The sequence below is a fragment of the Branchiostoma belcheri genome, unplaced genomic scaffold (genome assembly GCF_001625305.1).
Source record: "Branchiostoma belcheri isolate BF01 breed outbred unplaced genomic scaffold, Haploidv18h27 scaffold211, whole genome shotgun sequence".
Classification (NCBI taxonomy): Eukaryota; Metazoa; Chordata; class Leptocardii; order Amphioxiformes; family Branchiostomatidae; genus Branchiostoma; species Branchiostoma belcheri.
Genome location: NW_017803614.1, coordinates 212,646 through 238,755, shown reverse-complemented (window position 1 = coordinate 238,755; position 26,110 = coordinate 212,646). Strand labels below are relative to the sequence as shown.

The 26,110-nt window shown below is 42.5% G+C and overlaps 2 protein-coding genes across 4 annotated transcripts in view; both read left to right on the top strand.

The window, feature by feature from the left end:
• On the top strand, positions 1–4,398 carry LOC109469919 (cytochrome P450 2U1-like). The gene is made up of 7 exons (XM_019768680.1): positions 1–388; positions 592–734; positions 1,095–1,305; positions 1,734–2,017; positions 2,880–3,068; positions 3,934–4,069; positions 4,220–4,398. The coding sequence occupies exons 1-7, from the start codon at positions 1–3 to the stop codon at positions 4,396–4,398; spliced, it is 1,530 nt and encodes a 509-aa protein (XP_019624239.1).
• A 6,655-nt stretch (positions 4,399–11,053) lies between these two features.
• The window catches only part of LOC109469929 (tyrosine-protein kinase receptor Tie-1-like), a 31,284-nt gene continuing 16,227 nt past the window's right edge, over positions 11,054–26,110 (top strand). For 2 of the 3 annotated variants that reach the window (XM_019768690.1, XM_019768689.1), the window contains exons 1-11: positions 11,054–11,241; positions 12,588–12,723; positions 14,203–14,301; positions 16,017–16,093; positions 17,256–17,386; positions 17,772–17,879; positions 18,804–18,897; positions 19,364–19,493; positions 20,681–20,832; positions 21,389–21,537; positions 22,050–22,207. In XM_019768690.1, the coding sequence (XP_019624249.1) occupies positions 11,178–11,241; positions 12,588–12,723; positions 14,203–14,301; positions 16,017–16,093; positions 17,256–17,386; positions 17,772–17,879; positions 18,804–18,897; positions 19,364–19,493; positions 20,681–20,832; positions 21,389–21,537; positions 22,050–22,207 (1,298 nt within the window). In that variant the 5' untranslated portion in view covers positions 11,054–11,177. The remainder of the gene's footprint in view (positions 11,242–12,587; positions 12,724–14,202; positions 14,302–16,016; positions 16,094–17,255; positions 17,387–17,771; positions 17,880–18,803; positions 18,898–19,363; positions 19,494–20,680; positions 20,833–21,388; positions 21,538–22,049; positions 22,208–26,110) is intronic. The other variant, XM_019768691.1, reaches the window with a different exon arrangement.

Sequence of the window (26,110 nt, the reverse complement as noted above, 5' to 3'; positions counted from 1 at the left end):
ATGGCGGCCGCCATCGTCGGCTGGGTAACTGAGTCTGTCCGGGAGATTTTGCAGATCTCTGGGCTGAATCTGCAGTCTTTTCTTGTCTTCTGTGCGGCCTTTATCCTGGCGTGTTTCATCTTAAAGCCCCGCAGAAACCTGCCTCCCTACCCGGCAGGACGTGTGCCTGTTCTCGGGCACCTCCTCGCCTTGGGCCGAGCGCCTCACCTCAAGCTGACGGCGTGGAGGCGGCAGTACGGGGACGTCTTCACCGTCAGGATGGGGATGGAAGATGTGGTGGTTCTGAGCGGCTACACTGCCGTCAAGGACGCGCTCGTGGACAGGTCCGAGCTGTTCGCCTCCAGGCCGGCAGTTTACCTGGCTAATACAATGCTTGGTTTTGGAAAAGGTAAGCCTATCTTCACATAATTCGAACAATAATAACTTAAGTCGACCTATAAAACTTACAACAGAAAGCTAGAACGGTCGTGAATACTTTGTTAATCATGTGACAGAAATGGTCAATGTCGTCTGGTGTCCTTTTAGCAGCATGTATTGAAGATGTGACATGTATGGTAGTGAATCACGAAGACGTGCTGTTTGTTCCTGCAGACATAGATTTTGCACGCTGGGGACCCGAGTTCAGACAGAGAAAGAAGTTTGCCACCGCCGTCCTAAAGAAACTGGGCATGAAGATCGGAACTGGCAGCATTGAGGAGAAAATCCGAGAGGAGGCGAGCTATCTCCGCAACACGGTAAGGTGAATCCAAGGATGAATAATTAATGTAAAACCCTGATCTTTTTCACTGGAATATTTGTGTGATACTAGAAGTACTGGGAGCATTCCCATGAGCAGAATGTCGTTTGGTTTCATCGCCAATCATATTTACATGTCCTTTTTTCTGTTATCACCATTTTTATGTATTGTGCACTGAGTCAATGATGACACATGTACAATACTGAGGGATGATCAATTCTAACAAAATATCATGTGGTCTCACCGTGTGTGATATGTAGAATCACAATACCCCTAACAAACTTATATGACCATTTCAATCTGGACAAATTAATCATTTTGCAAATACACAAGTACACATTTTGCAAATTCTGTTTAGATTGCAGAATACAACGAGAACCCCTCTAACATCGCTTATGACGTCACTGTGGCTTTCGCCAACGTCATCTGCTCTATGCTAATGGGGAAGCGGTATGACTACAGGGACAAGACGTTCAGGGAACTGGCAGACGCGGTTTTCGTGGCCATGGCTGAAGCTGGAGCTGGGCAGATCATAGACGTTTTCCCCTTGCTACGGTTTGTTCCTGTCGGTAGGTAGAATATCGATATTTCATTCCAATAAATAACATGGATTTGTAAGTAGCTATAGTCTTACAGGCACATTACATATTTCTATTGCTACACTTATCATATATACTTTTAGCGATAGAAATATATAATATACATGAAAGACTAGCTACTCACAAATGCATGTTAGCATTGCAATTAATGTTAAGAACAAGAATCATAGATTTACTCAGTAAGAATTAAGAATGGCAATACATTCATGTTTAAAGATAATTAAAAACGTTTGATCCAACACAAGGTATATTTTCTCACTAGAGCTTTCGACCAGTTCCTCTGGTCTTCCTCGGTAGACGGACCCAGTGACTTTAAACATGTAATTTGATCAACACAGATGAACTTTCATGATAGGACCTTACATTTGATTGTAACTGTTCCCCGTGGTACTTTACAGTGAATAGAGCCGGCATCAATGCGTTGAAGGAGTCCTCCAAGATCCAAAATGTGATAAGACAGGAGATATCTCGCCATTGCGAGAATCTGGATCGTGAGAACCCGCGAGATTTCATCGACTTCTGCCTGTTGGAGGTTGAGAAGCAGGAAAAGGTGGAGGGTCTGACGGAGGAGAACGTCATGTACATGGCCCAGAACCTCTTCTTTCAAGGAGTTCACACAACCGCCTACGCACTGATGTGGAGTCTGCTGTACATGACTTTGAACGCCGATATCCAGAATAAGGTACTGGTCAGCATCAAATGTCACCATGTGGAGATATGTCATACTCATTAGACACTGGCAAAGGTCACTTGAAATCTAAGCTTCAGTTAGTCAGGGGTGACAGAGTATACAGTGCAATTTTACGGAATACAGTGCAAGTTTACTAGTATACATTGCAATTTTACGTAATACAGTGCAATCGTATTGGTATACAGTGCAATTTTACGGAATACAGTGCAATCGTATTGGTATACAGTGCAATTTTACGGAATACAGTTCAATCGTATTAGCATACAGTGCAATTTTACGGAATACAGTGCAATTTTACTAATGACGTTGTTATGACGTAACCTGGGCCCGGTTTTCCAGGGACGCCGCTGACGGAGCGTACTCACGTCTCTCTGTGTTTTTCGAGTGAATTTGGACCGTTCTCGTAGATATACCTTTAGTTAAATCACTACATACTACACACAGGGCATGTTACTACACATAGATTATTTCAAATTCGCTCAAAAAGGGACAGAAATATGTGAGTCAGCGGCGTCCGCCATCTTGAAAATGAAAGAAGCAGGTCACGTGATTCAACGTCATTAGTAAAATTGCACTGTATTCCGTAAAATTGCACTGTATACTAGTAAAATTGCACTGTATTCTAATACGATTGTACTGTATTCCGTAAAGTTGCACTGTATACTAATACGATTGCACTGTATTCCGTAAAACTGCACTGTATACTACTAAACTTGCACTGTATTCCGTAAAATTGCAGTGTATACTCTGGCACCCCTGTTATTGTTGACTGCATGTTTCCAGTCGTTTCATTCCCCACTATGGGACCTTACAAAGTCTCATAGTTACCTCAACACAATATAACTTTTGACAGGTGCAGCAGGAGCTTGATGCCGTTGTTGGTGAGGGTCTGCCCACCCTGTCCCACCGTTCCCAGCTGCCCTACGTGAACGCCTGTCTGCTGGAGGTCATGAGGATCCGGCCCGTTGCACCTCTCGCGGCTCCCCACTTCACCACAGAGACGGTCAAAATGCGGGAATATGACGTAGCTAAGGACACTCAGGTAGCGCTATCTGTAACGTTACAAAAGTGGTCCCTATATCTAATTTTGGCCATATGACTAAGATTTATCAAGTGACGATCCCTTTCAACTGGAAGGAAAGATCTACTTAAAGCGACGGTCAAAACCCGCCGTACGTGCTTTTTGTCCGTACGTTTTTTGGGAGGCTACGTCTGCTACGTTTTTTCTGAAAACGTAGGAAAGGAGTGGCGTCGACGCACGTCACTCGCACGTCACTCGCACGGTTGCGCAAGGTGTAAGAGTATGGTCTGCACGCCACGTCTGGCCGTGAGCGGTTGCGTGCATTGTACGTTGCGCAAGTGGTAAGTGAGATGTACGTGCTTACAACGTACAATCTCTGTGCGATTGCAACTTTACCGTAAGGAGGCCGTACTCACACATGCTTCTTCTGCACGGCACGTACGGGGCACGCACGTCGCTCGTACTCGCACGCACGGGTGGTGAATCCGCAGACCGCACGTAGAAAAAAGTTTTACATGCACTTAACGTTCTACGGCGTGTCTGCGTGCTCCCAAATCCGTAGGATTCCGTACGGAGGTGGTACTCACCACGCACAGATGCTCTACGATTGCCCACGTTTTTGCACGTAGACAGCACGCAGAAGCACGTACGGCGGGTTGTGACCGTCGCTTTAACTGTCATGTTTGCAGTGTGTGTTTGGGTGTGTTTGTTTGTTTGCGTGTATGTGCATGTGAATGTTTGTGTGTGTGTTTGTGTGTGTGTGTATTTGTGTGTGTGTCTGTGTCTGTGTGTGTGTATTTGTGTGTGTATGTGTGTGTTTGTGTGTGTATGTTTGTGTGTGTGTGTTTGTGTGCGTGCGCGCGCGTATTAACGTGCTTTGATGCAGGTGCTTGTTAACCTGTACTCCCTCCACACGGACCCCGCCTACTGGCCTGATCCGGACCGGTTTGACCCCGGAAGGTTTCTGGGCGTGGAAGGGAACGTCATCAACAAGCCTGAGTCTTTCCTGCCTTTCGGAGGAGGTAATTATTATTATAATTTTTTTAGACTGGTTTATTGTTGATGAACAAATAATAATTAGTCAGATATCAGAGATATTATTGTTACAACAATAGTGATGTCAATATTCGTCGTTTGGCTTGTCTAACTTTTTTGAAATTCTTTATTTCCAGGCCGACGTGCGTGTCTTGGGGAGCAGCTGGCCAAGATGGAGCTTTTCCTGTTCTTCTCGACCCTGCTGCAGTCCTTCACCTTCAGGACGCCAGATGGCGCTCCTCCTCCAAACACTGACGGCGCCTTTGGTTCGACCTTGACCCCGCACCCGTTTGAGCTCTGTGCGATCTCGCGTTAGCTTTTATAGCCAGATGTGAGAGAAATAACGTGATTTTTAAAATCTAATATCTAATATGAAAGTTAGCCTGTGGTACCCGAGAAATAGTGGTTATATTGTCAAGCTTTAATAGACACTCATATAATACACACTTTATAATATGTGTAAACGATAAGGCAAAATTAGAACGACATTAACATATTCCTGCCAGGTTGCTTGCTCAGCAGTTCTAAAATGTCTATAACATACTTAGTCTACTGATTGTTGTGTTGAGATCTTTACTAGTACGAAAGAATTTTAGGGGGCATTCCTTTATTTAGTCTTGATAGCTTGTTTGGTAAGGTTAACTTACCTGTTTTTGTTGACAGGTGGATCTAGGTTTAGGAAAACAAAGAGGTTAACTTTTTAAGATCTTCTGACAACTGTACCTTCTTTATATTGTTTGTAGCTTTGAGTCTTTGGTGCCAGCCCGCTTAAACATAGATTAACAAGGACTGGACATAAAATCGTTCTATAGAAGAGACCATAAATTGGTGAATCACGTACCTTGAAAACATCGAACAAGCCTCTACATGAAAGATGAAACGATTTTAGTCCATATAACCAACAGATATATACTGGTAACGAGATTTAAGAGTTTGGAGTCACTTCACATGAAAGGTGTACGGCATAATACTTCATTAAACATTCAGAATGTCAGATGTGTACAGCTTTCTTCTTTCGGCAACGATAAATGCAAAGATCATGCTATAAATACGTGCGCCTGTCAGTCAGGGCAAACATTACTAGTCTACTGTCTAACACCTTAACCAATAGACTGGTGGTGGAAAAACGGCTACGTCAGTTTGCTAAAGGTTAAGAAATGACAAATAAACAACGATTGCCTGCGGGGTAAGGATCGGACATTGGACGCACCCAAGGCGTGTTTGAACTTTGCCGGACGTGTTGGCTTAACTTTTGTTAGTCTCCACCGGTACCAGGCTAACAATGTGGGCTAAAAATAGTCTTACAATGTACCAGTACTTGGAACCTTGAAAAATGGTTGTTTACTGCTGATACACCAAGCCAAGCTGACTGTCTGGCACTAGTAGGTAAAGGTGTGGACAAGCCGTGAACTGCCTATTGTTCTCCTGGGGTAGTCTGGTCCCCAACAAGGAAGGTGCTATGTCAACAAGTTAATTGGCTGCATTGTTCACTTACCCCAACAAAGTGATCAGATTTCAGTTCATAAGAAGCCAGAAGTTCACAATTTTTGTGATCTTATTTTTGCCCTAAGGTCTGCTGGAGGCTGAATCTTTCTATGGATGGTCAGTGATGGGGTAGAGGTCAAGGCAGGCAGAACTATTACTGATGTGCGCGGGGACACTGTAGCATTGGACTCCAGATAAAAATGGCTTCCGTCGTCAGGTGGATACCTGATTATGTCCGGGAGATTTTGCAAATCTCTGGGCTGACTCTGCGGTCTTTTCTCGTCTTCTGCACGGCCTTTTTCCTGACAAGTTTCCTCTTGAAGCGCCGCAGAAACCTGCCTCCCTACCCGGCAGGACGTGTGCCTGTTCTTGGGCACCTCCTCGCCTTGGGCCGAGCGCCTCACCTCAAGCTGACGGCGTGGAGGCGGCAGTACGGGGACGTCTTCACCGTCAGGATGGGGATGGAAGATGTGGTGGTTCTGAACGGCTACGCGCTCGTGGACAGGTCCGAGCTGTTCTCCTCCAGACCACCAAACTGCTTGTTTGATACCATAATGGGTTCCGGGAAAGGTAATAAAACTCCTCTGTTAGTTGTTAGCCGTTTCTAAAAAGTAAAACCAGGTATAACCAAGTATCACCTATGTTCCTTTGTCTTTAGGAATGCACGAATAAGCTGATATTTCCAAAATTGTCAGAACCCAGGACTTTGACGAACTCTTACCATTCCACCCTGTCCGTCGCTCTTATATACAATAGATGTGTTTTTGTTAATGTGTCCTCTTAACATGTCCCGAAGACGTGACGTCAAAAATCGAAAGTACTTAGGAAAGCCGAGAGGTCAAAAATCTATTAATTTCTTTGAAAGGTTATGACCTATCCATCAAAACTATTTCTTGACAATCCATCAATAGCTTCTTGAGTTATTGTAATAAACCACATATACACATACATACTCGTACATACATACAATACATACATACATACATACATACAAACATACAAACGCTGCCAAAAACATAACCTTCTAGGCAAAGGCCTGTTATAACGGCTATAGAGAAATAGGTACAGATACGTAGAAATAAGATGCCTTCTTTTTCCGCAAGACATAGTCTCTGTGCCCTGGGGTCCCGCCATCAGGCAGAGGCGTAAGTTCACCATCAGTGCCTTCAAGAACCTCGGCATGAAGGTCGGAACTGGCAGCATAGAAAAGAAAATTCAAGAGAAAGCGAGCTGTTTCTGTGACAGGGTAAGGTAATTGTGATTGCATTAACTATAACTACCCAAAACCCACAAAGTTTGGAAAAAAGGTGGGACATAGCGTCTTCCATAGTTAGCAAAAGTTAAAGAAGTTATTTTGTACCCTGTTTCAATGTTCTTTTACATGTATCCTTTTTATTTGCAATTAGCCTTCGGGCAGCAATCTGCCATAAACTTATAATTAATATTCTTTGTACTGTCAAGCCCCAGAGTAGTATAGAGTGGACATTTTGGCGAGTGACCGGATATAGCTTGTGGAGTGACCGGATGTAGCTTGTGGAGTGACCGTATATAGCTTGTGGAGTGACCGGATGTAGCTTGTGGAGTGACCGTATATAGCTTGTGGAGTGACCGGATATAGCTTGTGGAGTGACCGGATGTAGCTTGTGGAGTGACCGTATATAGCTTGTGGAGTGACCGGATATAGCTTGTGGAGTGACCGGATATAGCTTCGGTTTGTGAAGTGACGTCCCTTGATAAGCGCTTAGTGCGAAAGGTCATACAGAGGTCATTGTGGCGGATGGACGGCGGTATTATTTATTAAGGGTAGGTTGTGTATGTTTGAGTTTGATTTGACTGTGTTACTTTAGCTTTGGTTTGTTTAACAGTTTACGGTTTGTATGCTAATCAGCTTATTATTATTACTATTATCATGGTAAGTACTTGTTGGTATTATCATTGCAATTATTAACACCACTATTTTATTTTGAGCGATTGAAAACAGTTAACACCACACCAACACCATACGCGCGCACACACACACACAAACACACACACCTGTCCTTGGTGCTGAACACCATTCACACACACACATATACACACGGGCACGGCGGGACAAGAAGGAAAGACTTGGTCATATACAAGAATTTGTTTAATATCATTTCATTTTATTTTATTTCAAAATCTTTATTCACTCCTTATTTCAAATTTTCCCAAACTTGGCCCGTTTCGTTGGTGGGCAGCCCGGTGTAGACAAGGTCTCATCGGCCGGGGGCTTCAACGAGAGATCCAGTTGAATGTCTGGTTCGGTCTGGGAGTCCACGTCACTCTGTGTCGAGCTGTCGGACATTGGCTCGTCTTCGGTTTGGCTGGCGCCGTCTAGAAACCACGCCCACTGCGTTGTGCCGTCTGCTAGCCAAGAAATGAATAAATAAATGAAATAACAGGCTACGGTTAACGGGCGCCCAGCGAGTTATGTTTGTAAATGTGCATCAACTTAAATGAAATAACACTGACACAATGTGGTTGACGGAATTCTGACGTTTCTATTCTTAATGATCACAAGGACACAGATCTTTAAACCTACATTTAAGTAACATTGACAGTAACATACCTTCACAGAATTCTGAGTTGTCCCAGTACTGGATCGTCAGAGGCCCGATTGTTTCTTCAACCTGACCAACAGTCTCGGTTGAAGTCAAGCTTGGAAGGGATACTTCCATCAGGTTTTCTGGTGGGGAGGACTCTCGACTGGGCCCGACCTGGGCGCTTTCGCTGGCGGACATTGCGTCGCTATGTGTGCTTTCTTCGGAGGCGAGGCCTAGCTCACGGGTAACGATGGCATCTAACTCTTGCAGTTCTGCCTCGCCTTGAGATAAAGAGAAGAAAACACAAATATAAACATTTTGGATGGCAAGATACGAAACCTGTGTTAACCTACGTTTCGTAACGCTAAATTTGGTCAAAGCGGTACAAGAAACAAAATATAAACACCTACCGAATGCGTTAAATGGCATGCCTGTCATTGACGCGAGTTGGCATGAAAAAATCCAGCGCTGGGAGTAAAAGATCCCCTATCAATTTAAAGAACAAAAAGGATTATTAAAACGTCGGTTTATGACAAAGGGATCTGGAGGTGTTGTGCTTGAATATGTATGCATTTCCTTGTGAGAAAAAAGAAGCATCCTTTCTGGATTACCCAGAGGAATAATGTGAGCACTTACTGCTCATTGGTCAACAGGTTTTCGAGAAAACGGACAAACCAGCGGTGATTGGCCAGTACCTTTTTTGGAATTATGACGTTGTTCTGATAGGATAAAAGACTGATCATTCTGCCGCAAGACAGACCGGTCACCAAGATTTTTAACAGTATGCTAAGTATTGGAAATGTAACAAATGCGACAAGAAGTTCACACATTACGGCCATTGTAACAGACACCAGAAACAATGTACGGGTGCGACGAACTTTGTTTATCCGTAAAGACTCTTCTTCCGTTTAACATATCATCAGAGCAATTTATGGAGCTGAAGATCGGAAATCTTCTATCTTTAGGTTAGTGATCAATTCTGACAATAATCACTGTACCGCCGCCGGGGAAATAGCCGTTGAAACTCGGGAAAAAAGAGACTTGCCTAGACTAATCAGGTACGTATTACTAAGATCTCATGAAAAATTAAGTCACTTAGGTCAAAGGTCAACTCCAAGAGGATTCTTATATTCAATTCGAAAAGCAATCTTACTTTCAGAGATGAGTCTACATTCCAGCGTAGATATCACCTGATGATTTATGCAATAAATTAATATTTCGGCCACACCGTCTTAATTTTATGGATGGCATCCTCTGAAGACCCCCAAATGAGAACACGCAGACGAATAAAAAAAATTCCTGTCAAAAATAAAAATGCTACTAAACCACAAGAATACAAAGCTGGTATCGTGAATTTGCGTCAGTTCATAGCAACGACAAGCCGGCACATGCTGGCTTTTTGCGGAGTTTAAGATTCGGCACTGTACGTATGTACTGAGTTCTTGAGTCCTGGAGCTTCGGTAGCCTGGGTGCCGTCCTCCAGTTACCACTAGCACCCTATTGTCGCTAACACCATGGACTACCCAGACCAGAGCCTCGGAGGACGTGATCTTTTTTTTAGGACAGGCGAGAATCAATGCGCGTGTGGATGTCATCCATACAATTAAGTCGGTGTAGCCTTAGTGCGAAAAACAATATGCATGCAGCATTCAGATAGAAACGGCAACGTCGCTCATGGGTCAAGTTGACAATAGATGTAGGTAGTTACTTTTTTTTAAGAAATAGGAACAAAATGTAACTTTATAGAAGGTTTCTTTCTTGTTACTTTGCACTTAGAAGCAACACTACAATCATGGAACACTTAGATTCTAATTATAACAACCCTAACCCTAACCCTAAGATAGATTGTAGTATGCTATTGGGTGCGGTTGATTCAACTTTACTACTCCAAAAAAAGAACGGAAAATTGACTGCAAAATGTAGTTTTACTTTCCTGAAATGACCAATAAAATTTGCATTCTTACTTGTACATTGTACAGACACAATATCATTGAAACAAAATTTTTCAAACTTCTATGACGTACCGTTATATAATGATTGTTACCTTCGCCAAGAAGGCTAAGTTTTCCATAGCTTACGTGTGTGTGTGTGTGTGTGTGTGTGTGTGTGTGTGTGTGTGTGTGTGCGCGCGTGCGTTTGTGTGTAGTTGTGTGTTTAAACATTATTCCTAATGATAGATGACAGTCGTTCTGCATCCAAATATCACCCGTTGAAAGAAAAGAAATTGTGAAGAAAAAACTTTCGTACTCAGAGCTAGTTTTATTGTTTGCCTCTCTATTAATTATATTTCAAGAGAACAGCCTTTGCTTTGACATTGTAGTAATGCCTTTAGAAATGTGATGAAAACCGATTGCTTGTTTTGCATAGTAAGCTACTGGTATTTGTAGCTAATTTTGGCTTTTCATGTACCTCAAAAAACACCTTACGTAGTTTGTTTTGGGGTTATTTCAAACGCTTCAAGTATGAAGTGACGAAATTGTGCTTTAAAAATGGCAGTACATGTAAGTATCAATTGTATTGTTTATTACAAGTTCATGCCCGAGGGCTAATTTCAAACAGACGTTGACAAGAACGATAAGCACAGAATGTAGCGATAGAAAACTATATGCTAACATAAAGGTTCCACGTATACAATCTACTTATTTAGCATAGTACTATCTCTACTTTCTAATAATTACGTTGGCACACGGGATAAACAGGTAAAAAACATGGTAACAGCTATTCTATTCTATCATACCGTTAGTATCTGTGTAATTGATTTAGACGCATGCTTATCTAGAATACTTTTCGTATTTCCGCTCTGAAATTGTATTGGATGCCTCTAAAACTGTGTCAATTCAAAACAGGTTGGACCACATTTTTGTTACATGACGTCATAAACAGGAAGTGGCTTAAGGAAGTGGCCATTGAAAACAAGAGGTACTAACAGGCAGGCACAACGTATGTCATAAGAAAGTACATGTGTATGTGAGTACTTGCTTTCTGGAGATAGTTGGGACTTTTTTTAGCTGTCTACTTGTGACGTCTGTTGTATCGCCTTCCAGACATGGCCTGCAATGACCTCGTCAGCAGTGGTGTTACATGGGTCGTCATTGTGTTTTGTCTCATCTGTAAGTAAACATGGAAACTTCTTCCGTAGTTTTTAACTTCTGGGTGTTGAATGATTGTTATTGGGTGGTTTATCTGTGAGTTTGCGTACATGTTTGCTCCGGACACAGTATGTTGACAGGACAGTACGTTACTGGGTGGTTAGATTTAATAACAGATAAATAGGTCAGGTACTAGATATGTGGCGAACTCAACAACTTAAGCCGTATTTGTTGATTAAGAGGTCGCCGAATTTCAAGATTTTAAAACAATTGAGCTTATATGTATTCCCAAAAGACATACCTCTAACATTCGAGAAGACTTAGCGACCTGTGAATTAACCGCGGATCCCTTAAGATCCCGTAATGATCAAGAGAACATGAAAGCCATATCGCCAAAAGGACGGAAGTAAAAAAACAACAACTTCGATTTATATCATTTCGGATCGAAGAATTTTCTTCAAACTGAGGATTAACTAGACTTTCACGATCTTCTACCTTCGCCAGGCGATGTTTTTCAGAAATCTTTATGACTGCTAAAATTATTTCTAGATTATTCCCCCCTGATTGTGCAAGTAGGATCCTCATTTGGGTGAACTTCATCAGTTTATCATATTTTTCACCAGAATAGTCTTACTGGCAAAGATCTTTCTTCTTGGCGAAGGTAATAAATGTATGTACGGACTGGATGTAGCAGCAAAATCAGATTCATGTGACGTCTCCATTTGTGATTATTTGCACAAAAGACGGTCCTGATGTCCTACTATTTAACCTGTACCCAATGACCAGACAAGGTTCCGGATACCTGTTCGGGCCTAAATTGACCACTTGGGTTCGCTTACTCTTCGGACGAGATACGTTCCTGATGTTTGGCGCCGGTCGGATAATAATCTGTATCTGTATCTGTATAGCCGGTATAACCGCCTTTCAACGTAACACACCAGCTTCGCAGGCACGCGGCGCGGCGGCAGCTGGCTATATTACACCGATCGACTTGTTCCACCTAACCCTTGAACTTCTAGCTCTAGACATTGTTTAAAGCTATCTATTGACAGTGCCCCTACTGTACTTGGTGACAGTGAGTTCCACTCTGCGATAGTTCTAGGAAAGAATGAATTCTTGAACACCTCAATCCTTGGTTGATAACTCTGGTACTTGAATGCGTGGCTATTTCTTGTTCTCTTCTGAGCTGGTATTAGGTACTTAGTAGTTGGGACATCCACCAGTTTATTAGTCATTTTGTACATCATGCATAGTCTAGACATCTTTCTTCTGTCTTCAAGTGTCAACGTGTCAATAAATGTCAACGAGTAGCCCCCACCCCCCAAAAAAGTCCCAAATGTGATCAGATCGCTATTTTTTTTCTCTAGCTACATCGATAGCAAACTGGACCTACGATCCGGATCTACTGAGGACCAGTCTTACCTTACCCTGGGACGACACCGGCGTGGACAACTCCTTTGTAAAGTTCGTGGTTCAGCTGTACAGGAGCAAGGGCAGGAACTGGTAGGTACATGTAAACATATACTAGTATGACTGTGTGTCAAAGTGTGTTTTATGTGTGAATTTTATGTGTCTATGTTTTTATGTATGTGTGCGCGCGCGTGTGCGTGCGTGCGCATCGGCCTATATACGTGTGTGTGTGTATGTGTATATGTGTGTGTGTGTGTGTGTGTGTGTGTGTGTGTGTGTGTGTGTGTGTGTGTGCGTGCGTGCGTGCGTGTGTATATGTGTGTAAATGAGAGTGTGTGTGTTCGTGTTTGTGTATGTGTGTACGTGTTTGTGTGTGCATAATTATGTGTTTGTAGTAGTGGTAGCAGTACTGTAGTAGTAGAAGTTGTAGCAGTAGTAGTAGGATGGTTTATTTCACTTATATTAGAACCTCAAAACATACGTAATACGCTCTGACAACAGACTGGCAGGCAACCTTACTGAATGCCTGAATTGCTCTGTGGTCAACAAAAGATGCCATTAAAATATGCTATCAAAAGGTATTATTGTTAAAAACGTGATTGCACATTATTACACATTGCTAAAATTTATATAGTTATAAAATATTTCTCTGCTTTAGACACTACGCAGTTCTGGAGTTGTAAATGGTTTGAGAATCAATATGCATATTTAAAAACGTTACATTATGCAGTAAAAACAGTTCAGTAGAAAGTGTTGTACATTTAACAACATTAGCAACACATCACTTTTACATTGCCATTTCAGAGGACACTCCGTTCCACTATGTATTTGTAGGTTATGGGTTATTCAAGTGTGTGTAAATTAGTGTGTGTGTGTGTGTGTGTTTGTGTGTGCATGTGTGTGTGTGTGTGTGTGTGTGTGTGTGTGTGTGTGTGTGTGTGTGTGTGTGTTTGTGTATGTGGTGTATATGTGTGTGTGTGCATGTGTGTGTGTGTATCCGAGTGTGTGTTCGTGTGTATGTGTGCGTGTGTGTGTGTATGTGTAAATGAGAGAGTGTGTGTGTGTTTGTGTATGTGTGTGCGTGTTTGTGTGTGTATGTCTGTGCATACGTATGTGTGTTTGCAAATGTGTGTGTGTGAGTGTATAAGGTGTGTGTATGTGTGCGTGTGCATGTGTGCGTGTGTGTATGTGTAAATGAGAGAGTGTGTGTGTGTTTTTGTGTATGTGTGTGCGTGTTTGTGTGTATGTCTGTGCGTGTGTGTATGTGTGTGTGTGCAAATGTGTGTGTGTGTGTGTGAGTGAGTGTATGAGGTGTGTGTATGTGTGCGTGTGTATGTGAGTGTGTGTGTGTGTGCGTGTGTTCAATTTCTCAAGGGTACAGAAGTTTGGTGGCTGTCATGTGGGTTTGTGCGGTATAAACTGATTAGGGAAACATTGTAGAGGAGTTAAAATTCTCAGAATCTAGCCCAGGACCCATCAAGAATTAGTTGTTCATATAGGGGAATTCACGAAGCGAAGGACAGCATACTTTAATGAAGTCTAAAATATCTGCCCTCTTGTTACCACATGTAGCAGTGACGTGTATAGACCAGCGATGGTACAAGAACTGCCGGTATACGTGTGGAGACAGGCCACCTTCACCGGTCTGCAACCCGGAACCCTCTACTGCAGGTAGCTTCAATCTATCTGATTTTGGCGACGCCTACGGAGCGAGCCTAATGTCTTTGTATTGGATATTTTGGTTCTAAAGTTGGACCTGAATAAAGTTGACATGACGATTATAAATATATTTTATGCAAGCTAAAGGTAGCAATACACAAGAATATTCTTGATGGGGAAATGTCTGATATTCGATTTACTGCCATCTCTTAGCGCATTTTCGTCCTCACTTCACATTCAAAGTGTTTGGAGTACCCCGAAAACGAGCTACTCGAGTTCCTTTTTTTTGGTATATGAAAGAAACAGCCGTTGTTCGTAAGGTACATCGCATTTTGCCTCACAGATATTAGTATGCTACAAAATAGTGTGGATTTAACTTATGTTGGACATTAAAATAGTGACAAAGAATTATGTTTGAAGATCAAGTCTTGCAGCAACAAACACGACAACATTAGGCCATGCAGTATCAGGTTTGCCTGGCATTTACACATGTTCTCTAAAAATTATCACATTTAATCGGCAAAATAAAACCGAGAACAGAAGGACCATGAGTTACAATACATTATTACCTTCGCCAAGAAGGTTATGTTTTCAGTAGCTTGTCTCTCTCTCTCTCTGTGTGTGTGTGTGTGTGTGTGTGTGTGTGTATGTGTGTGTGTGTGTGTGTGTGTTTTGTGTGTGTGTGGTTTAGCAAGATAACCCAAGAAGCAGTGAATGGATTGGAATGAAACTTAGTAGGTGGGAAGGTCATTATGAGACCTAAAAATGGTTATATTTTGGAACACCTGGCGGCTTTCCTAGATACTGCAGCAGAACTTCCGGTATTGATATCTCGTGATCTGGACATGCTAGGGCGACGATTTTTTAATGGCAGATAGCTGTTGAAATAGGGATGAAATGACGTGAGTTTGAGTCCCCTAGCGGCTTGTTCTAGAACTGCAGGATCATTCTTTGAAAACATTTCGAAGGAGAATAACTCAAGAACCGGTTGACAGATTGTCGTGATTTTGGTATGTAGGTTGAAGTGATGCTTGACATAATCAGACGACAATTATGCAAATTTTTATAATTAATGAGGAAATTCTATAAATCTGCTTTGGTTGATATAGAACTATGAAACACTTGTGACATCTACGTGAGAACGAGAAAAAGCATCTGAGGATATAGATTATGTAAATGAGGACCTAATTTTTGGACATAATTAATGGAAACTTGTTATAATTTCATAGTTGTAAATGCTAGGAATGACATACTTGCCTCATTTGGAAGTTAAAAGAAGGTGAACATCAATAAATATAATTAATTCATTTGCATAATTTATAAGGAAGTGCTAAAATAGCCTTTTTGTTATGATAAGGCTGTCCTTGGGTGGAGAATATGATCAACTGATATAATCCATTCAAATGAGGCTCTTAGTTGCAAAATCAATGATAAAAATTGTATGATTCGTCAACCGTAAGGGTTAATATCATTTGGCGAAGGTATGAGCTCGTGGAACTCTTGTTTTATCTTTAAAGCCATCATATTCATACTAGCCAATGTAATAGTGTCCTTCTTTTTTGTGGAAAATTTAATATACATCGCGATGCTGTTCATGCAATTATCAATTGCTATCTCGGAGTCAGAAAATAGTATATTTTTTTATTGTACGAAAAAAGATACTTGACTTTCAAAACTAATGCTGAATTGTATGCATAGTAAGAACATTTTAATGTTGCATGTTTCAGAAACTGCACAATTGTGACAACACACGGGAACAAAAGTTGCGGAAGTTATACACCTATAAACACCAAGCCGAGTAATTGTAAGTTTCTAAGACCAAATCAACCAAAATTAATTCACAGGTCACGCTGTTTCTGGCAAATATTTCATATACATGTACTATATATTACACAGATATCTTATGTTCTTCATCATGTATAGGCTCTATTGTCGCTTATATTACCTACGAATAAGGAAGTATTAGGGTGCGTGAATTGTAGATACAAGACTATGTGTATATTTGTCCTTACAGAGAGGGTTGATAGCACGTGGGTGGGACAGACATAATGGCATATGGTTAAAAGGTCAGACACGGAAAATAGGGATAAGTTTTAGAGTAGGTTGCTAGCACGTGCGTTGGCCTACATAATGACAGGTCAAAAGGTCAGACACAGGAAATTAGATTGGTGAACTTGAATGTAAGTTAGCATGAAAGTTCATCTGATTTGGTAAATTACATCATGAAAAACTTAAACTGTTCTCCAACTCAAAATGTGACTCACCAGAAAGAATTTGGGTCAGATAGCTGAGGAAGACTGAGTGATTCAGTCGAAAATATCCGGTAAGTCAAATTTTGAGTTGGAGAACAGTTTAAGTTTTTTTTCATAATTGAATGTAGGTTGTCAGCACATGGGGATCAGGCTCAGGTAATGGGGTAAACTTGAATGTGAGCAACACCCAAGCTTTCCGAATGTCTGAATACCCTAATTCATGTCTGTTTTCTTATGAAAAACGTAAAGTGTTCTCCAACTCAAAATTTGACTCACCAGAAATTTTCGACTGAATCACTCAGTCTTCCTCAGCTATCTGACCCAAATGCTGTGGACACGTGATTTTTCCCACGTGTGACGTCAGCAAAGGGTCAAAGGTTGTCTGAAGTCGATATCCCCCCCGTCCCGGTTGAGCGATGGTTGAAGTGCCCTGATGTATATGGCCTCTTTTATGCCTCTCTTGAAGTAATCCTGTTCGGTATCCAAGATATCGACTTCAGACAACCTTTGACCCTTTGCTGACGTCACACGCGGGAAAAATCACGTGTCCACAGCATTTGGGTCAGATAGCTGAGGAAGACTGAGTGATTCAGTCGAAAATTTCTGGTGAGTCAAATTTTGAGTTGGAGAACAGTTTAAGTTTTTCATAATGTAATTTACCAACTCAGATGAACTTTCATGCTGATGTCTGTTTTCTGTTTTAATTTTCCACAGCTACAGATCGGACCGGAAGGTCCTTTAACTCTGTGTCAGTCACTAACACCAGCATCACAGTCACGTGGCCGTCCTTCACAGAACAGAGAGAAAGTGGGCATCTGGACATAACAGTTTTCTTCTATTACATGGTGAGATATAAGCTACTGTGGGGAAACGCATTCCGCTTTTTTTGTCGACTGAAGTAACACATTGTCAACAAAACATTGATATTGATATTGCAACAGTGGGACACAGGCAACTGTTGCTGGTGTTGTGTCCCTTACATAAAAACAAATACAGGACAGACAATAATAATTTTCACTTGAGTTAGGGAAATTCGTGTAAAGTGACTTTTTCCAGGGGCACAAAATTGATGGCATGTCAGGACTCGAACCCGACTTGAGCACTCTGCCGTCACGTCACGCGACCCCACTTAAGATATTAGAGAAAAGCTTTACCATGGAGCTTTCCAATTATTATAGATCCATGCATTTATTACATTACCATCCTTTCTGGATTTTTTCTTTGTTTCAGCTGGACATCATGCCAGTTGAGGCTGAAACAAAACGTCCACAGATGTTTTACAACGAGACTGAATTAGAGGCAACTTTTGATGCTCTTACTCCGGGAAAGGAATATGAGGTTGGTGCAATCAATGACTGTTAGTCCCCTTTCCAGGTAAACTCACGTTAGAGCAAAGGTTACCATTTCCCAGGCGCAGAAGGCCCATATTGAGTACCTTTGGTAAGTGCATTCAAAGTAAATCAAAAATTAAAACGGCCTTTTACTCGGTATGTGTGGATAAATGCTGACATTTTCTAGCTGTAAAGTATTGTATTTTCTTCCTCGTGGAGCTCTAAAGTTATGTCATGTTGTTGTATTTTGGTGTACAGGAGGTCAGAGGTCATGCTCTCAGTGTTTCCATGTATCGCACTTTTTTCGATGATTATCATGTCATATCCTTTTATTCCTGCACTTACAGAAAAACGAGAGGTTGAATTCATATCACAAAAGTTAATTTCTTTTGTATCTGTTAACTGTTAACTGTATCCGTTCATCTTGTTTTGGTGTGCAATGAAGGTCATTCATTCATTAAAAAATTGAAATTTTTGTTCTAAATGGACAATTTGAAGGTTGGACTACCCTGCCAAATGTGAGTTTGCAACAGTTGAACACTCACAGCTCAGTTCTTAAATGTTCACAATATATTCCAATGGTGGTCTGTGGCCTTAGATCTCGCGTGAACAAAGCCAATCATCATTATTATGGTCATCATCTGTCGACCCCTAGGGACAGGGTACGCCGCTGTACCTCTCCTGCCCACATCACCCGGTCTGCAATGCCTGACCAAGTCAAACTTGACCAGATCGCTATGGTGCAGAAAGATGTTGAGAGCTTTTAAGAAGGTTCACAAATGCAACTGAGCATGCCCAGTGTCAAAGATAGAGACCACCGAAAACACATTAGGTCATGCTTATTCATGTCCAGACATTTTATTTACTTCGGAATCGGGGAGGCCTGAACTTCACACTATCCCTACGCAGAATTTTTTTTGTCTGGTTTCAGATTGAGTTGACAACAGCTGGAAACTCGCCTTCGCTGGTCCACAGGCTCGCCCCTTTTTATTGGAGGATGTTAACAGTCGACATAGTTTCTACTGGTGAGTAGGGTATTAGCGTTTGCTCTCGGGCACTATAATTTTAATAATGGCCTGCCATAAATTATGTTTGAGGCCGCAGAACACATTTTTCTAAACCGGGACGGGGGGTGATATGGACTTCTAGCAAACTTTGAGCCCCGCTGACGCATGCGTAAAGTCACAATTCCTGAGTGATTTGGTCAGATTGCTATAAAAGACTAATTCAAAAGTTTGAACATTTTAAATTTTAGAACAGTTTGACTTTACTCAGATACACATTTAGCTTTAGCATTTAGCTTAGCTACCGTCAAGTGGTCCATTACATAATACAATACAACAATACAAAAAAAAATTACTGGCACACAATAACATTGACACATGATAGTTAAACACAGATAGTTCACGTTATAATACTGCCCCCCCCCCTTCACCTGTCTGGGAACTAAAGAGAATGTACAGTTCTAATTTTCCATTTTTCCCCTAACAGCTCCTTCTCCCGTGGAAGAAGTGTCCGTCATAACCACGGATTCGACATCCGTAACGTTCAACCTGACACCACCAAAGGAAGGGTTTGTAGACCTGTTTCAGATACAGGCAACGTCCCCGCATCACACAAGGTACAAGGCACCTGTCCAACTTAAAGATATCTTACATCATTTAGTTCTGTCTAATTAGGCCACACCGACTTTTTTTGGAGGACATCCACGCGCGCATTGACTTTCGCCTGTTCTCAAAAAAAAAAAAAGATCACGTCTGGCCTGGCTATAGGCTTGGCTCTAGGACTGGGTAGTCCATAGTAGATAGCGACATTACGGAGCCTGTAGTAACTCTGGAGGATGGCACCAAAGCTTCACGACTCAATAACTCAGTACATATAGGTACACTGCCGATTCATAAATTCCGCAAATACGTCTACGTCTCTATGTCGTATACGTCTCTATGTACTGTTGCAAATTCACAATACCAGCTTTGTATTCCTGTGGTTTAGCTGAATTTTTATTTTTGGCCGAATTTTTTTTTAATTCGCCCGCGCGCACTATTTTGGGGGTCTTCAGAGGATGTCATCCAAAAAATTTAGTCGATGTGGCCTTTACGGCATTGGCCTGTTTGACGAACCTAAAGCAATGCAACATTGATTTAATAGTTACACGATCTCTCTCTGTCCCATTGAGCCTCCTTCCAGAGAGTTCCTTTTTTGGTCCATCACCTCTGCCAGTGTTTTAATCAAGAATACCATTCCTATTTCAATGCCAATATATAGGAGCTCTAACATTGTTTAACATTGTTGTATTGAATCGTTATAGCTGATTTTATATTGTTTAAATGTAAACAATAACCACAATTCAGCCGAAGGGCTGCTATGGTATTGTATTTGTATTTGTATTTGTATTTGTGTGGAAATAAACCAGTCATATAGCCTTGTATACAGTCAATCATAGTTGGGACAGGCTGTGTCTTCGGGGCACCTAATCAATCTCCCATCGTCAAACACCTACCGGGAAACCTCGCTGAAACAGGCTGGGAAGAACTCCTGCAGGAAAACCCGCCCCAATAACGATAAGATTAGATGTCAGGCTATATGAGCTCATGATTTTTGATATGAATCGAGAACAGCTGTTTACTTATTTATATAACGGTTGTTACGTACTGTGCAATTCTACCCTGACAGGAGCTTCTGGAAAACTGTACCATTTTAAAAGGTCAATAAATCTTCCATATTTTCTGAACGTCTAAATAGAAATCTCAGATTTCTTCTTTTCTAAATATTGTCATCTGTTACAAGCCTCAAAACCCTGTGTTCCAGCCCTCTTGTAGACGTACCGTTTCCAGACGAGACCCTGGCAAGTGTTGGAGCTACTCTGTCCAACCTGCAGCCTGAGACGACGTACAACCTTTCCGCCACGGCAGTCGCCAAAGGCAGGACGGGCCAGGCTAGGGTTGTAACCTTCACGACAGGTACGATGGCAGCAGAAAGAAAAATATCTAGGTAGATTCAGGGTAATAAGCATCAAACTAGAAACACGGTATCAAATTTCTCAGGCAGTGTCCAATATTGTATTCAAATGGTTAGGAGCAATCTCAAAGCAGATCTTTTGATGACTGCAAATACAGTATCAAATTGTCAATGCAGTATCCACGTGCCTAAAAGTATCTGGTGGCGGTATTGCATACGGCCTGGCCAATTTGATACTCTCTTTGCAGCCTAAAAAGAAGATCTGCTTGGAGATTACTCTTGACCATTTGAATATGGTATTGGACATTGCCGGGCCAATTCTATACCGTCTTGCTAGTTTGATGCTGGATCGCATCCATTGAAACCTACTTGGAGATTACTACAGACTTTTATGTAAATCAATTATAATCATCTTACACATCGGTGCGTCGTTTTTTGGAGAATGACAATCAGCAAGGTGTCTGTATGATTTTTTTTTAATTAATATTTTCACGAAACGTTTTAACTTTTCTTCATCAACCAGGTACTAAACTAATTAATTTATTCTTTGTCTTTCAGAGGCTGTCCCCGTTGATCCAAGACTCGTTGGTTCCGTCACAACCGCTCTCGTAGTTACCCTGATAGCAGCAGCCTTCTGTACCGTGTGGATAGTCAGGCGGCGCAAGTACAAGTTAGACCCGGCACAGCTATTCAAGGAGGTTCTTGAGGTACCGAAACTAGCAATTGATGTTTTAACTTCCAGATGCTAAAGTTTTGTTCTGGGTGGCTGATCTGGTAGTTTTCTACCTGTATCTGTTTTTGAAGAATAGGTAAACAACACGTGGGTGAGGGGGCATTAAGAATGACAGGTAGTGCAAAGGATCAGACACAAGAAATGGGGCTGGAGGCCAACAAAATTGGTGGTCGGTATAGCGGAATTCAGAAGGCAGAAATGCAGAAACCTTTGCCGGATTTTTGTCTACTACGTATTGGCAGAGTTACTCTTAGACTAATAATTAGTTGCGACATTAAAAAGAAACTTGGTGTTTAAAATTCATTTCCGATATCGATTTTAATGTTATATAGAAGACAAAGGAAACCGCCAAATTCCGAACCTTAGTATTCAAGCAGTAGGCTTTCAAAACATCAGACGTTTTATCTTTGTGCATAAAATATGTCATTTCTAAATTGTTGTTATTTCTGACTGTAAGCAGAATTGTTATTGTCGGTTGTTTACAAGGATATCGTCGGTTCTGAGAAGATGGAGCCATGGCTGAAGAACAGAAAGGACCTGTTTCTTGAGGAACTGATCGGAGAGGGGGAATTCGGTCACGTGAGGAAGGGCGTGTTGAGGGAAGATGGACAACAGGCCGTCATTGTAGCTGCCAAGACGCTCAGGCAAGTTACACCTTTAACATTTCCCATCCTCGTCTGTAGGGTCAGGGACTACGGTAAAGTATCAGCACAAGCTTCCTCCATCCTTTTCTGTCTGCAGCCGTCTGCGTACAGTCTGCTACACTGACCTGACTGTCCAGTCCCGATGCCGTCTCCCCATGTCCTGAGCATCCTCCCAAGCCAGGGGTGCTTCCTTACGAGTTCGGAGCACCCCTGGCAAACGGCCCATTTCAAACCACTCCAACGGGCTGACAAGCTTCAGCCAATCAGAGGCATAGCTTTCGGTAGTGGAAAGCTGGTCAAAGGTCGCTGGGAAGCTGTAAGCCAATCACATCACGGCTTACATCGCTTCTTTGGGTTCACTGAAAACATCATGTCGGGTATTTTCGGGGCCAGCCGTGTAAGAATTGTTTGAATCGGCATCGTCAACACCAGCAGCGCACGGTACAGACACTGCTTCACAACAGAGACGTCTTCCTTAGTGTAAGGATAGGTGGGGGAAAGGTCTGTGTTGTATTTTAGCCGGCGAAACAGGCAACCCAGAAATGCTTACATGTCCGCCATGTTGAATTTAGGTAATCTGGGCACTGATTGGTTTGCGCCAAAAAGGGCAAGCTCATGAATATTTATAAACCAGGCCCTGCAGAGGACGAATCTGGGGATCATGGGGCAGAGCTAATCCCAAGGCGTACAGTATTTGCCGCGGGGTAGCTCTGCCGTGGGAGAATGGTCCTTAGCGGCCTTCCTCTATTTCTTGTACCACAAATCTTTTATTAAACTGAAGGATGTGGGTTGTGATGTTCTGGGCTCTCATAAAATATTGGAGTTTCCCTCTACTAAGAAGTGCTCTTTATGTCCCTATCTGTTCCAGAACTGACATGTTGGTGCAATGTTGATGCGGTGTCCGTCTAGTTTACTCTCAGTAGCTTCCTTAAAGAGGAAGCTTGTACTATAAAATGACCTGACCCTTCCACCATAAAAGGCGTAACATAAACAACCGGGGTTCAGTCTGACATAAACCTTCGTGGTGTTCACATCGGGGAGAGAGCTCCCGGTGTAATGAGTGTTTCAAAACCACGTTACACGCTGATATAACAACTCTAGTGGTCTTTGTGTGATGGATATGTGTCAACTTCAAACTGCAGACGTCACTACAAAAAAATCAAGAACGTAGCGGCAGCCGAACGTTACGGGACAGCTTTCCCCGGCCCGCGGTGCAGTCCCGCACGGCGAAATGTGCCGCGGCCACCGAGTAATAGCCAGTACCGCTCCGGCAAGTCAGATGCCCGCCTATAATGCATTGTACTGGGGGTTTCAAACATATATCGAATAGATGCGTGACACTATGCTACGGAACATTGAACAAACCTCCTGAAGCCTTGAAGTAATTGCCAATATGTTACCGACATATGACGGGAAAATATAGCCGCTAAATTCGAAGATTTTTGAGCCACCGTTACGGGAGACCGTTACTTTCGGCACGGCACTCCCCCTGTCCCGAAAGCCGCATGCACATCATCACCCTACACCGTCCGTGCGATCGCGATGTTTGTAGTCTATAATCTGTACTCCCTAGTTTGCAAAGGAGCATGGAAGCGCGCCATGGAAGCAGTTATTCCGCCAACGAAGTAAAAGTCTAATGCTACTATTATATATAAAAGCAGCTGTCTAATCTAGGATCAGATTCAAAACTTGCTCCTACAAGTGAAATGCACCACAGTGCAACGAAGTTACTGGATCTTATTGGGATTTTCCTTCGTCAACTTTCACATCAAGGATTGTTTTTCTTTACGTTCGTAATCTGTAGGCTTGTCAGAGGTAGAAATGGGTACTTATGGCCCTGAGGCAGCCAAAAATGTGAATACAACGACTTACTTTTCAAAATTCCTGTCCTCAACCGTATATGCAAATTATGTTTACGGTTCGAAGGTCGTAACCTTTGACCGATCTAACACGTTCTTCTGTTTACATCACACTGCACCGGGCCTCCTACATAACGCCTCGTTGACAAAAACGAAAAATTGGACGTAGAGAATCTATAGCGTGCACTGTACGAAATCACTCACCTCAACGCTCCTTTCAACATTTCCAATCAGGCTACGCAGCAGAGTTCTTACCTTTGTTGCTCTGTCAGTGCGTGAAACACGACTGGAGGACAGTATCATGAATCCTATCGTTATCATCAAGTTTATGTTTAGATCAGTAAATATTGTCCAATAAAATATGCTTCTGTTCACTACAACAATTACTTTCAAGAATACTTTTGTAAAGTCACAAGGAAAAACCGAATAAAATGAGACATTACGTTCATACGATACAGCTCTTTGTCGGAAGTGGTGGCCCTGAAAAGGGCCGGAGGGTATATTACAGTATGTCACATGGGTTCACGCGGGTTCGGGAATTTGCCGCGCACCAACTTCAACACACACTTTCATCATCTCCCGGACGGTATCCCTGCCAAAGATGACCAGTCGTCTTGCGGCGGGTTCCCGGGTTGCGTCTTGAGCCAGCTTCTCTTCTTTCCTTCTCAGATAACGGTCATAGGGCCAGGGGCTGGGCGACCTGTTGGTCATTGTTGCCCAGAACATCTTGTATTTCTCATTCCTCTGGGGTAGCTTCTGGGGTTGGTTCTGGTTGATCCTCGAAATGTGGCACACTGCTGACTTCGACCATGTCACCGTCTCCAAAGTCAAAGTGCTCAATAAAGGCCCGAATGTACTCCTCGCCGTCAGGAGTTACACAAAACGTGATGTCTTCTGCCCGCCATTTTTCTGACACTGCATTGTACAATGCTTAGGAAATTCTGGCGGGAACTTACAGGAAGTCAATGACATCTCTTCCGCTAGCTTGACCTCTTTCGATTGAGGTGTTATACTTGTCACCAGGATGGTCTTATGAACAATACTTTACTATTGGAGAGGTCAAACTAATAGACACTTTTTACAGATGTTATACAGAAACATCGATGTTATTGTACAAAAGTGTATTTACCCCTTTGATTATCGACAATATATGATACACTTTACCGATAATCATTTTCAGTTTTTGATTTTTTACTAAGAAAAAAATTCCCATCATCCCTAGACTAATTGCTATAAAAAAGGGAAAGGCGCCAATTTTGATCTCCACTCCTGACAAGCTTTCATACGGGTGGGTCGACGTTTTTGAAGCGCGTTTTTCTTCACTAGTATGGATGAAGGTGGTCTGCCGCCGAGGCCACCTCTCGCGCCCGTCGATGGTAATACCCCGTTGTCACGAAAAAAAAAGCTGAAGAGCGGCAATATTTCGCAAACGTCGAGAAATGTAAGGAAAACCCTGGAATGTCTATTCCCAGGAACGCGGGAATCTGCGGAGGCGGAGAGGGAAGACATGGCGCGCAAAATAAGCCGGGTGAAGATGCTGATGGGCGACGCGGACGGGACGACGACCAAGGACATGATGACCGCCCTCCTGGACCACTACCTTTACAGCAAAGAACAGTCCGCGTCGTCCAGCACCACCCCGAGACCCACCATCCCACAGTATCAGGTCTGCCCCGTGGAGAGGGAAGGACAGCAGCTCTGTGTTCTCGCCGAGGACTCACTGAAGCACTTGTTGGCCACCATCCACCAACACGGAGAGCGGTGCCTGGCGCGGGAGGAGCTGACCATGAGGAGTCTTACTCTAAGAGGTCATGTCGCCATCACAACCTTCCGATGTAGAGCCGGGTGCCAGTACCAGTGGACGTCGTCACCGCACGTCGGCATACCATTTTTAGTCAACTTGAGGTAAGTGAGAAATCCCCATTTCTAAATATAACAAGTTAATATATTTATTGGCGGGAAAGGGAATTTTGCATCACATCAGACGTACGGGGATAAAATATGAAAGATAAATTTATTATCTGGAGGGTCACCATTTGCACAT

Coding starts and splice junctions, on each gene's coding strand:
- LOC109469919 (XM_019768680.1), top strand. CDS start 1: ATGGCGGCCGCCATCGTCGGCTGGGTAACTGAGTCTGTCCGGGAGATT. Junction 389..591: donor AATGCTTGGTTTTGGAAAAG/GTAAGCCTATCT, acceptor TTGTTCCTGCAG/ACATAGATTTTGCACGCTGG. Junction 735..1,094: donor CGAGCTATCTCCGCAACACG/GTAAGGTGAATC, acceptor AATTCTGTTTAG/ATTGCAGAATACAACGAGAA.